Genomic DNA, 14,391 nt, shown 5'->3' on the forward strand with positions numbered 1-14,391 from the left:
TTTTGCAGGGAACTCAAATACCAGGGAAGTTGGAGACCTGGGAAAGCAGGAAAAGGAATTAAACAGGGAAAGACCCTCCTTTAGCACACTTTACTGAATCAGTTATCCGATCCATTGAATCATGTCAACCTGAGAACTAGACATCACATGATTTAAATATGAGGCAGGTGTTGAACTCTTTCATATTTAAATCATATTTCATTCCATATTTCATAGTTCTATCACATTTCATAAATCATATTTCACTCCAGTTTTAAGAAAGTTTAAAACAATGTTGCTTCACAATGTATCAGAATAGGAATGAAGGGCATTGTTGTAATTATACTGATGCCCATATATGATCCACGGGATCGCAGAGAGTCGGACACAATTGAGTGACTAACACTTATATATGATTAGTGAAAATTAGTATCTCAGGTGTAATTAAAACAAATTGAGATGCATCAGAAGCTGCTGGAGCAAAGGAAGGTCAAACAATACAGCTGCAAATAAAATGGCTATTTTATCTCAGTTTGACACATACAGCTAGCTTTGCAGAGTCGTTGAACTGACAGGTGTTTGCAGCCAAGATGTTGAGTTTGTGTATTACAGTTATTGTATTCATCGTAGTAGATGCAGGGGTTCGCTGAAAGGAAAAAGCAAGGTTACACCATATTGACTCAAAAACTCATCTCTCATCTTCTCATGCATTTGTAGGTGAGTAAAGGGCTTAAGAGATGTATATCCTGTGTTATAGAGTCAATATTATTAAGGAATACTTTTTTTATTTTCTACTCTCATTTTACTTCTATGGCATTTTTCATTCCATTCTAGATATTGCTTTTGTCTCTTGGATAAAAAATAAAACCTACCCCATTACCCTGTAGCAAAGATAATTAGTAGATATTTTATCTTTCTCCAGCTACATTTATTTTCAAAAATGAAAGTCACAGGAAGAAGAAGAAGAAAAAGAAGGAGGAGAAGAGAGACAGAGAAATTGATAAAAGAGATTGCATTTTTCCTTGCTTTAAAAGCAAATGGAATGGACTGGTCAGGTGAAGGAAAATGAACCTTTTAGTCTTCCAAACCTGCAGATAAAGGATATTTTTTTGATAGGGGGTGGGAGGTTTATTATTTCTCCATAAACTTACTGAAAATTAAGTTACAAACATATCCCCATGGACTAGTAAGTTATGCCTGAAGAAAACTCCAGAAAAAGACACTTTTGTTACCTAAGGAAATGAACATGGAATTGGAACCCACTTAGTTAATACTACATTTTAGCTAAGATTTACTTAAGAAATAAAATGATGTACAGTAAATAGACAGTATGATCATCAGCTCATGTCTTCCAATGTGTCCGTGGAAACTTAAAAGCATAAGGATTACTCAGTAAAAAATTACCACCTGCTCTGATAAGTGGCCAGGCAGGTAGAGGGGTTGTGGCCAAAGAGCAGCCTGAGAACCCTGAGAACCTGAAAACAAGGTGTCTAACTTCAGGGCTGCGATTACAGAGCCAAGAAACTCTTTATACAAAGAGCAGAGAAAAAGTTATCTTATAGTAACATCTTATCCAAGATGCCCTTATTATAGGGTGAGAACTTTAAGTTTTAGGGTGGAAATTTGAGTTTAGACCTGGATGTTCTAATTTCCAATCCAATAGATTTAATCATTGGTCTCCTGGGTCACTTTGGGAGTGGGAGAAAGGAAACCAGATAATGTTAATTATTCCTTTGGGATGATTGAGGAAAAAGTAATATTATAGAAAATTGTAATATTATTAAATGCTTGATTTTCATGATCCATGGCTCCCAGATCAACAATCAATATTAAGCACGCTGAGATGTAAAACTTACTACATAGTTTATCTTCACAGTTATTTGGACAGTCTCCACATGAACTTCCCTTGTTATAAGGTACATTCTTCTTTTCAGGATCATTTCCCCTTAAAAAAAAAACAAAGAAAAAAGTGGTCTAATAAAATTCCTGTTTGAAAATTGCAAGTAAAATTTTACTCACTCTTGAAAATCAGTTAAAATAATTTAAAACAAATGATTTTTGAGAAACTAGATGATGTAAGGGAAATGTATTTCTAAAAGTTATGTGAAACTAAACTGTATAATACATACTCATGACAATAGTGACAAATGTAGAGGTAGTGAATTCCTTTATGACATGATGACACGCCACAGCCAATAAGATACGAAGTGGCCCAAACAACCTGTAAAGGTAAGATTATTATGTTAATAATTTGGTAGTTTGCTAAATGATTACAATATGAATATTGTTATCCATGATTGAAAATAAACACACATGCTTTTAGGATGCTTTGAGCATCATGGCTTGTTAGAAGGTCATAGGAACAGATTCCCATGTGTCTAGATATCGTACATACCTATGCATACTTGGGTGCCATCACTGACCCTGACTTATGTTCTTTTTCTTATCAAATCTGTATGGAAAATATAGTAACATGATGAAGATTGTTTGGTGATTGCATAAAAATTAGAACATGGCAGCAGCCTTGCTTAATCATCAAAAAATGGCATGGCGGAGAACAGTGAGTTGGCCCTTGAGAAAAAAATGAGTCAGGTTCAAAATCCATCTCTGCTACTTCCTGGTGGGATGGTATTTACCAGCTTGTTTTATGTCTTGAAATCTCATTTTATTATTTGTAAAATGAAATATAATAATACTAGCTTCTACATCATAGGTATATGGTGGGGATTGAGTAAAAAAAACTTTCAAGTGTTTGGAAGAAGAAATATTAAATTACTGTTTCAGAGTAATAGAGTCATGTTCTTTTGATGGAAATAGTGGGGCTAGTCTACTTTTACCTAAAAGAAAAGGAAAGTAGGAATTGTTGTCTCACATTGTCATATTTTTAGCTCTCTGAGTAATAATTTTTTTTATCCTCTGATAGCATAAGTTATAAATAAATGGTCTAATGCTATACTACTCCAGGATTCCTGGTACATACCACTTGTGTCCAATGATATTGATCTTAAAATAAGAATGCTATTGGGATGTCCCTGGTGGTGCAGTGGTTAAGACTGCACTTCCACAACTCGGGGTGTGGGTTTGATCCCTTGTTGGGGAATTAAGATCCCACATGCCACGTGACCAGGTAAATAATAATAATAAGGAAGAAGAATTCTACTTACTAGTCTTTATTTAGAAATGCCTGCTTTGCTTTAGAATAAGTGATTAAGTCTACATTTCTTAAATGTGCTATCTTTGTAACCTTTTAACATTAATCTTAAGTAGATTTTGTTGTGAGTAGATTTTTTTCCATTTATTTTTATTAGTTGGAGGCTAATTACTTTACAATATTGTAGTGCATTTTATTACAGATTTTGTTGTCACAACTGAGTCTTCTGCTTGGGGGATAACACTGTTTTATCATTTGTATTTCTTACATATTAAATATTTAAGTCTATCCATTCTGGATGAGTTTTGTTAACTTACATCTTGCTGGAAAATAAATCACTTGATTTAGATATTCAGTCATTTTTGTAGAATTAATTTATTATCTACACTGAAGCCCAGTGGTATTTTAAAAATGCAAATTAGGTTAAATCATTCTTCTGTTTAATGACTTTTACTACATTCAAAATACAAAGTAACATTTATAATAGTTAATATGGCTCCAATGATAAGGCCCTTCCCTCTGTGTTCATCTCCTTCAGCTCTTGAAGGTATCATGGTTCAGCCTCTTTCTCCAACCCCTACTTTAGTTTTTTCTAAATTAAAGAAGTCCTTGGACATACCCAGATCCCAGATAATGGTTTCCAAGTATTATTCCCCACTAAAAGTTAAGAAGTATCTTTGAGGACTCTAAATTTGCAAAAAGTGGGTAGAATGATTTCCCATGATTCTTATTTGCCTATTTTCCACACACCCTTAGATTCACTTAATTAATAGGTATATTGGCCAGCACACAGTTTACCTGAGTATAATGCTCAGTTGTCATGTCATCATCAGTCAATGTCCACTCCCCATACTGGAAATATTTAGACTCACTGTACCAGATCCTGATCACATTTGACCATGAGATAGGATAAGTTGTCAGATGCATATTTTCTCCACAAAAAGTATCTAAGAGGAGGAGAAAGGACTAGGTTATACTTTATGAAGCTTAGAAACATTTTACAAGGATACTTTCCTCACTTTTATTTCAGAAATGTTTCACTGGTCATCCAAGCAATGTTTGATAAAGTGAAAGGGAAACGGAAAGTGAAGTTGCTCAGTCATGTCCGACTCTTTGTGACCCCATGGACTGTAGCCCACCAGGCTCCTCTGTCCATGGGGTTTTCCAGGCAAGAATACTGGAGTGGGTTGCCATTTGCTTCTCCAGGGGATCTTCCCAAGTCAGAGATCGAACCCAGGTCTCCTGCATTGTAGGCAGATGCTTTTACTGCCTGGGCCACCAGGGAAGTCTACTAATGTTTGATAAGAGGAGGCCAACTCAACTGTATTTGGCTAACAATTTTCTTTCTCAATGATGAATAAATGTGTGGTGCTCAGGTTTGCTGAAAACTTGACAGTAGGAAATGATCTGCAAGCTTGGAAGTCAGATCAACCAACATTTTAGTTTCTGCCATGTCCAAGCTGATGAAGAAAGATGAAACCAATCAGAGCAATCTATGAGTTGTAACCAAGTCCATGCCACACGAAGTACTCATCATGCAAAGACGTTGAAATAAACATTTGCTCATTTGGCCATCCATTCACTTGTGTTGTGGGCTCTCAATCAAACGTGACGTTTGGTAGTAAATTACCTTTCTCTGGGGCAGGGAAGATTCATATTGCCAATTCACAGCTTAACAGCATTGAGTAAAGATGCCCCAAAATCTTTAAATACAGAGTGTTAATGTCTGCTTGTGTAGGAGACACTAATGGCTTTTCAGGAAATTAGCAGTGATCTACCATATATGCCATGAGATGGGTTTATTTTTGATCATCTAAACTTGTTCTTATGGGCAGCTCCATAGAGTTGAATATGACTCACTTCTCAAATAAAGATAGCTCATTCCAAAGCTAAATATAGTCCCATGGTAATATTGTGAGTAGCTGAAATAACTATGGGCTTCCCAGGTGGCGCTAGTGGTAAAGAATCTGCCAGTCAGTGCAGGAGATGTAAGAGATGTGGGTTACATCCCTGGGTTGGGAAAATCCCCTGGAGGAGGGCATGGAGAGGAGCCCACTCCAGTATTCTTGCCTGGAGAATCCCACGGACAGAGGACCTGGTGGGCTATAGTCCATAGGGTCACACAGAGGCGAACACAACTGAAGTGACTTAGCATGCATGCACAAAATAACTACATGGAGTGGAAACCTTCTAGCCATACAGCTTTTCATCTGTTATTATTGCATTCAACTATCCTATGATATTGAGAGCTTTGACTCTTTGCTTTTGGTGATCAGAATCAGGAATTTGAAAATTTGAATATCCAAATTTAAAAATGAGCAGCAATGAAACAGTACTATGAGTCACAATTCACTGCCATTTATGGGGTAAGTGTAAATACATGCTAGATGACTTAACCCTTATCAGGTTACTGAACAATTTCTGAGGACTTTTGAGCAAAAAGGTGTGTTGTATACCTACTTGTAATTCGCCTCTTGAGTGCATTGCTTTGTACCAGCTCACAATCCTTTGACAACATTCTGGCATTTTGTGCGGCTTCTTCACTCCAGTTCTACAAGTGAAATACAGGCACATGGCCTTAATAACATTTCTATGATAAGATTCTAGTTCATTCGTTCTAAAAATCCAAAGCTAGCAATATTTTCAATTGTGTAGGCTGACAATTGAATTCTCTTAAATATTTTAGTTGAAAGCACCTCTCTTAAATATTTTGGTTGGAAGAGGAAAACAAATCTTTCAGTCCATTGTTTTAACCCTTGAACTTACAAGATCAAAACTTGATAGTAATATTCAGATGTAGCTCCTTTTTCTGAAATATTAGCATTTAAGTAAATGCTTCCATTAAAACAGACAAGTTAGAAATCCATCCCATTATTTATTAATAGTTTTACCTTTGACACATTATTAAACCTCTCTGAATCAAAGTTTTCTCATCTGTAAAATATGCCCCATAATTCGTACACAATAGTTTGTTAAAAATTTTTAAGATTTTAATTTGGATAATCCATGTAATACAACTATGATATAATAAATCTTATGCTACATGCTCAATAAATAAATATTGCTGTGATTAGAAACAAATATAGTGTCACATAGCTCCATCTAAATTGTGAATAATGATAGCAAATCATAGCTAACATACACGCAAGGATCTGTCACCAATTCTTTACGTGTATTCTCTCATCTTTACTCATAGCAGTTCTACAAGGGAATCACTCTTACTATCCCCATCTGCAAATCAGGAAACAGACACAGAGATGTTGCTTAACTTTTCAAGATAATACAATCTATAAGTGGCAGAAAGAAAATTGGAATCAAAGTTCTTCTGGCTCTGGAGTGTGTGTCGATTGTGTTAAGTTGTAACTTTTTGTTGGGTTTTTCTCCAAATAAGATGAAAGGCAGAAAGTCTACATCCCTTGTTATGGGACGGTGACAAATGTTCTCCCGAACATTCTATCATTCTCACATTATGTACATCCACTTAAAAGATTGTCCCCAAAACTGCACAAAACATATTATTGCTGAAAAAAAAGTTGCAACATTTCTTGTTTACTATGGGTTTTTATATAAATCATCCAGCTACTCTTGAAAAGAATTTTTCAACAATGCCTTAACTTGGATTTTCAATATTTTCCCTGCCATTGAAGAAGTTTATCTCATATGCATAGGCTACCATCTGTGTTAGTTTTATAGAATTATCCTGAAGGTTGATGAATTGATTAAATTGTGAGGTTAATCAAGTAACTCCTTAGCTTAGGGTCAAAGTAAAAATGTGGTTTTTTTGGGTTTGCTTGTTTCATGCAAGAAAAGATGTATTTCCAGAGTGAAGTAAGTCAAAAGAGAAAAACAAATATCATATATTAATGCATGTACATGAAATCCAGAAAAATGGTATACATGAACTTATTTGCAGAGCAGAAATAGAGACCCAGACATAGAAAACAGACATATGGATACCAAGGAGTGGAATGAGTTGGGAGATTGGGACAGACTTACACTATATATATGTATATAGATATAGATAGATAGATACGCACACTACTGAGTATAAATAAAATAGATAACTAATGAGAACTGACTGTAAAACAAGGAACTCTACCCAATGCTCTGTGGTGACCTAAATGGGAAGGAAATCCAAAAAAGAGGATATGTATGTATCACTGATTCACGTTGTGGTACAGCAGAAACTAACACAGCATTGCAACTATACTCCAATTAAAAAAAAGAAAGAAAAAAAGAAAAAAAAAAGCTAGCCCTTGAGGAAAGAAAAGGAAAAAAAAAAGATGCAAGATAAATTTCAATGATGGATACATCTAATTAAAAAAGTAGAGATGACATAAAACATCTCATCAGGGCATAATATCTCCTGGCAGTGGAAATAACATCATTAGACTCACAAATATAAAATCTTGCCTATTATGATCAGGTTATGAAGTGTTTAGAACTGGGACTTCTTTGGCTAGTTTACTGCTGACTGTTCATTGTACATGCACCGCCCGTACCCAGATCACTTTCAGAACTGAAGCACTTATTTCCTCTTGAGATGAGAGTCTTGCCCACAGAAAGCTCTACTGTCCTTTTTAACAAATATTGTCCTTATTCATAAGCATGCTTACTTCTCTAGGGAAGCACATACCTAACAGCACAAGCACATAGCTATAGTAACTATAAATGCCACGTAACCTCTCTCCAACTCAGGACAAGGTCTACTGAGTCGTCCAAGTTGTACCGTTTCCCATGGGATTAGTGGAGGCTTCTGTTGTGCCTATACTCACAACCCAGCTTCTTTGTACACTCTATGCTGCTTCTTTATCCACATCCACAGATCTCTGGAAATTGTTCTCCAATAAACATCATGCATGCTAATCTCCATCTCAGAGCATGTTTATCTTATTGTGTAAAGCTCCTGAAACCTTAATCACAAATAGTCTGTGGTTCAGACTTCTTTGAGGAAGCTCTTTGGGATATTACCTCTGAGTAATGTTGGTAAGATACAAATTTTTTTATTATACATCGTAAGTTAAATCAAAAGTAAGTATGTATGGTTATTGCAGCAAAATTACAAGTTCTGGCTTTAGCAAATGGTTCTGTTTAAATAAAATTCCAACTTTATGCGCAGAAACTTTCATTTTTCTTTTCTGGAAAATCTTTGCCTGGCATTTGTGATTGGCTTTTCAGCTCTACTATAATTCTATCAGTTCCTTTCTCTCCATGCCCTATGCATTATTTATGGAAAAACTCAACTCCCATATTGTCTTTTAAAATGTTACTCAATTTTACTGGGGCACTTAATTTATCGTGTTATTGATCTCTCTTACGTTTGCATCTTAGCACTTAAATATATTAATTTTATATATTCTATATATTCAATGCTGTGCTGTGCTTAGTCACCCAGTTGTGTCAGACTCCTTGCAATCCCATGGACTGTAGCCCGCCAGGCACCTCTGTCCATGGGGATTCCCCAGGCAAGAATACTGGAGTGGGTTGCCATGCCCTCCACCAGGGGATCTTCCCAACGCATGGATTGGACCCAGGTCTCCCACATTGCAAGCAGATTCTTTACTATCTGAGCCACCAGGGAAGCCCAAGAATATTGGAGTGGGTAGCCTATCCTTTCTCCAGGGGATCTTCTTGACCCAGGAGTTGAACTTGGGTCTCCTGCATTGCAGGCAGATTTTTTACCAGCTGAGCTACTAGGGAAGCCCATATATTCAATACTATTTCTAATATTTCCTCTGTATTTACCTCGAATACACAATAATAAAGTCACTGAAATCAGAGTCTATATTTTCTGTTCACTCTATAACTTCTTCACTACCTCCTAGTTACAGTTATTAGGTCATCTGGAAACTGAGGAGTTTGAAACCCTGTTTGTCCTAAGGAAGGTAAAGTGTTAAGAGCTGGTCCCTAGAGCTGGGCATTCATATTGAATCTGTTTTTATCTAGTACTTAAGACTTTAGATGAGATACCTAATTTCTCTGATGTTCAGATTTACCATCTGTAAAACAGAGATGATAGTACCATTTACATCACAAGATGATTGAGAGAATTAAATGAAATAATGCAATAAGATTCTAGAAGAATGCCTTTCCAACTGTAGTAAGTATAATATGCTGTCAGTTACAATACTCACAATGCAAAAATGCCTGTGCTAGTTGCTGGCTCTTATTATTTTGGGTTCTAAGATGACCAAGAGATATATTTCAAGATCAATTGTTCCATTTACTCTTTTCCTCCCTTTTTTGTCATTTGCCTAAGAAAACTGTCCCCTAGAATCAGTTCCCAGAGCCTATGTTATTTCTAACCCTTGTTATTCTAGACTAGTCTGGGGTTAAACAACCAAGTTTAGGATCCCCCAAACCTGAGTGATACTTCTGGGATATAATATAGGTGAGGCTAGTCACCTAATACACCTGAACACTTCCTACATTTGTTTGTTTGATAGCACTTTTTTGCTTACACCGCAGGTTTACAGAGGAAAGACAATTTCTCTTTTCTTGTATGCTAAGTCACTTTAGTCTTTCTGACTCTTTGTGACCCTTTGGCCTGTAGCCCACCAGGCTTCTCGCTCCATTGGATTTTCCAGGCAAGAATATTGGAGTGGGTTGCCATTTCCTACTCCAGGGGATCTTTTCAACCCAGATATCGAACTCAGGTCTCTTAAACCTCTTGCACTGGTAGGAGAATTCTTTACCACTAGGATTTGAAACAGGGAAATGGATTTGCCAATATTTGCTCATCTAGCTGCACCACCAGGTTAGAACATGGACATCTTGATTCTCAGAGCATCTTAGCCTCTGGGTTACTGCCCAATGAAGACAGCTGTGAAATGCCTCTCCAAATGCATTGTTAAAGCACCTGTAGCATCTGCAATACTGATGATGCTGATTGGCAGCATCAGCATTATCTGGGAGCTTGGAATGGTATCCATCTCAGCCCTCCTGAATCAGACCTCAGATAGTGGGGCCCAGGGTCCTGTGTTTCATCAAATTCTTCAGCTGACTCAAGCATACTAGAGTTTGAGAAACACTGTCCTAGGGTCCATTAAGAATGAAATTACACTTCCTGTGATGGAATTGTGGCTCTGTCATTTACTAACTCTGTGAGTTTGGGAAAGCTACTTACCTCCTCTGAGCCTCTGTTTCTTCTTCTGCTACATTACAGGTTTATTTGTGAAGACCAGACTTTTAGTATATGGAAACCAAATAGAACTTAATAAAATCTCAGTAAACACCATTACTATTATTGGCATCATCATGGTTGCTGTTTAATTAATCTTACCATTTTCAACATGTTGCTGGCTGGTGGAGATACTCCTCTCCTGAGGGTGTTATGTACAGTAACAATTTCTTCTTGGACAGCTGCCAGTTCCGTAAGGAGTGTATCATATGAAACTTTGGCTGGTCTTGTCTGTGACCAGAAAATTACTAATTAGTCTTGCTTCTTTTAAGTGGAATTTGTATCATATAGTATGTTACTTGTAGACTTCGTGAAATAAATTTATAGTTTATGTTGAATAAACAATGCTCTACAGCACTTTCCGCTCTAAGACATCTCAGTATGCTAGTTTCCATTGCTCCGGTATTAGTTTTGAGGACTTTTGAATATCAGTCTGACATCACACAGGTCTACAAAACAGCGCACTATGATAGGATTGTTTTTCAGATTTATAAGTGGTATTTTGGACCATATTGAGACATTTTTATTGGGCAATATGAACCATAGTGGAAAATGTTTTGATACGATTATACCTTTTACTGACTGACTTCCCTTCCTTGGTGCATTCTCCACCCCACCTCCTGCAAGTGTTCTCTTAGCATCCCAAATAAACCACTCACACTTGAATATTGTTTAAAGGTATGTGTCTGGGAGAATGTAAATATTCATCACTGAGTACAAAACCTTCAGGATCTTCAACCCAGATTGTGCATCTTTGTCTGATTCATATGAGAAAACACTGATATTTGTATCAACTTATGTACATACAATATAGAATTCAAATCAACTACAAACTAAAATGTGTTAGTATTCTTTTCATTTGTTTACCTTTTATCCTGTAGCTTACTAAGAAGAACAATTAATGGCTTTAATATTTTAGATTAGCATTAATTTGTGTAAAGAACATCTTTTTTATGTGTGTGTGTGATTCACATGTATTTTATACTATTTTTTTTAGGTGAAAGGCTTATGTGGCATAATTTGAGTGGTATCTATGTATGTCTCAACTACCACAGGACTACCAGCAGTTTCTGAATGGATAGGATTCAGTCATACTTTGCTCAAATATAGTAGTTCTTGTCATCTATTTTTTTTTAAAAAATTTAAGGATACTGGGAGAAGACAAAACTATAAAATCATTACACTTCTCTAGAAACTGTCCCCTGTGGATGTCATTTCTTCAAAAATACACCCATAAGGTGCTATTTTCCTATCATACTGCAAGTAGCCTGGACTAGATTAGAGGGATCAAACTGCCAATATCTGTTGGATGATAGAATAAGCAAGAGAATTCTAGAAAAGCATTTATTTCTGCTTTATTGACTACCCTAAAGCCTTTGACTGTGTGGATTATGACAAACTGTGGAAAATTCTTAAAGATATGGGAATACCAGACCACCTTACCTGCCTTCTAAGAAACTTGTATGCAGGTCAAGAAAAAATATTAGAACCAGACATGGAACTGAACTGGTTCCAAATTGGGAAAGGAGGACATCAAGGCTGTATTTTGTCACCCTGCTTATTTAACTTATATGCAGAGTACATCATGCAAAATCTCAGACTGGATAAAGCACAAGCTGGAATCAAGATTGCTGGGGAAAATATCAGTAACCTCAGATATGCAGATGACACCACCCTTATGGCAGAAAGCACAGAGGAACTAAAGAGACGTGAGGAAGGTGAAAGAAGAGAATGAAAAAGCTTGCTTAAAACTCAACAGTCAAAAAACTAAGATCATGGGAATGATGTTTTTGAACTGTGGTGTTGAAGACTCTTGAGAGTCTGTTGGACAGCAAGGAGATCAAACTAGTCAGTCCTAAAGGAAATCAGTCTTGAATATTCACTGTGAGAGAGTAACAGGCAGGAAGGTTCAGTTCAGTTGAGTTCAGTTCAGTTGTCCAGTCATGTCCAACTCTTTGCGACCCCACGAACTGCAGCACGCCAGGCTTCCCTGTCCATCACCAACTCCTGGAGCTTACTCAAACTCATGTCCATTGAGTTGGTGATGCCATCCAACCATCTCATCTTCTATCGTCCCCTTCCCCTCCTGCCTTTAATCTTTCCCAGCATCAGGGTCTTTTCTAGTGAGTCAGTTCTTCGCATCAGGTGGCTAACATATTGGAGTTTCAGCTTCAGTATCAATCCTTCCAATGAATACTCAGGATTGATCTCCTTTAGGATGGACTGGTTGGATCTCTTTGCTGTCCAAGGGATTCTCAAGGGTCTTCTCCAACAGCACAGTTCAAAAGCATCAATTCTTCCGCCCTCAGCTTTCTTCATAGTCCAGCTCTCACATCCATACATGACTACTGGAAAAACCATAGCTTTGACTAAATGGACCTTTGTTAGTGAAGTAATGTCTCTGCTTTTTAATATGCTGTCTAGGTTGGTCATAGCTTTTCTTTTAAGGAGCAAGCATCTTTTAATTTCATGGCTGCAGTCACCATCTGCAGTGATTTTGGAGCCCCCCCCAAATAAAGTCTGTCACTGTTTCCATTGCTTCCCAATCTATTTGCCATGAAGTGATGGGACTGGATGCCACAGGACTGATTTCATTTAGGATAGACTGGTTGGATCTCCAAGGCTATGGGTCTCCAAGCAGAGGAAATAGGCTGCAAGTGTCAGATGTTTTTTATCTCTCTCTTAAGTGGCAGGAGGAAACAAACTACAAGTGTCAAATTTTTTCCCCTTCTCTATACAAAATTAAAAGGAGGTTTATCTTAAAATTCTCTGATCCCATGACGGCACCTGGTTCCACCTGAACTTAACTTTTCTCAAATCTTGAGCTAACCAATGCATTTTTCTTATGGAAATGTTTTTCTTGTGGGATCTTAATTTCCAGACCAGGGGCAGAAACAAACCCCCTGCAGTGGAAATGTGGACTCCAAACCACTGGACTTTGAGGGAAGTCCTGGCACTTTTCATTTTATATTTAATTTGGATGTATTAAATTCTTGTAGTCATAAATCAGAAAGTTCAGTTGAGATGTTGATGAAATACTTACCTTTTCTGGATAAAAATTAAAAAGCAATATTTTTCCCATTTTGTCATGGAAAATGCATGGATCAGTTGTAAAGAAGTAATTCCCACCCTACATTTTTAGCTTTTTGAATTATTCAGGGAAGTTTAATGATATAGGCATGGGCTTGTGAAGTCAAACTGCTTAGCTTTGCCTTCAGGCTCTGCCACTTCCAAGTTATCTGACCTTGGAGACATGACTTAACCTCTTCTGTTTGGTTTCTTTCTCTGTAATATGAGATTAAGAATAGTACCTGCCTAATAGAGCTATGGTGAGAACTAGGTGAACACTGGGCATGTGCCTGTTTGTGCTCAGATGCTTTAGTCGTGTCCGACTCTTAGCGACCCCGTGGACTTTAGCTGGCCTACTGGGCATAGCATCCTCACAATAGTGTCTGCAACAAAATAAGTTCTAGCACAGTGTTAGCTCTTATCCTCCTCTCAAAAGTAATAATAAAATATACAATCCTCACATACTTACATACTTTTATAATCAAAACAGGCAGGCAGCCAGCAGCAACGGCCAGAAACAAGAAGCATTTCATTGTCATCCCTGTAAGAAAAGTAACATAATTTTAGACTATTGCCGACTTGTGGGGATTATGTTTTGTCATAAGTCTTTTTGGGAAACACTTTTACATGCATCTGCATTTTTTATTCTTTTTTAAAAAGAGACCTGCAGGATCAGAACAAGGTTTTAATATGCTAGTCATTGGTACCAAGAGAGGAAGAGAGAACTATGATTGGGAGAATAACAGAAGTTAATGTTAATCCCTGGAGTCTCTGAATATGTTACATTGTGTGACAAAAGAGAATTAAGGTAGCGGATAAAGTTCAAATTGCTTATCAGTTGACTTTAGTGTTGGGATAATGTCCTGGCTTATTCATGTGAATTCAATGCAATCACGAGACTATCTGCTAGTTCGCTTCAGTTGTGTCCAACTCTGTGACCCTATGGACTATAGGCAGTAGGCTCCTCTGTCCATAGGATTCTCCAGGCAACAATCTTGGAGTGAGTTGCCAT

The 14,391-nt window shown here is 37.1% G+C and overlaps 1 protein-coding gene across 1 annotated transcript; it reads right to left on the reverse strand.

Moving 5' to 3' along the window:
- Positions 1 to 497: 497 nt before the first annotated feature.
- CRISP1 (cysteine rich secretory protein 1) lies at positions 498 to 13,918 on the reverse strand. Its single transcript, XM_065913387.1, has 7 exons — positions 13,853 to 13,918; positions 10,413 to 10,541; positions 5,591 to 5,681; positions 3,929 to 4,077; positions 2,109 to 2,200; positions 1,836 to 1,924; positions 498 to 625 (listed from the first exon to the last, which is right to left on the reverse strand). Exons 1-7 carry the CDS (start codon positions 13,916 to 13,918, stop codon positions 498 to 500), a joined length of 744 nt encoding a protein of 247 aa, XP_065769459.1.
- Positions 13,919 to 14,391: the final 473 nt, after the last annotated feature.

This window comes from Muntiacus reevesi, chromosome 20 (genome assembly GCF_963930625.1).
Source record: "Muntiacus reevesi chromosome 20, mMunRee1.1, whole genome shotgun sequence".
NCBI classification, from domain to species: Eukaryota; Metazoa; Chordata; class Mammalia; order Artiodactyla; family Cervidae; genus Muntiacus; species Muntiacus reevesi.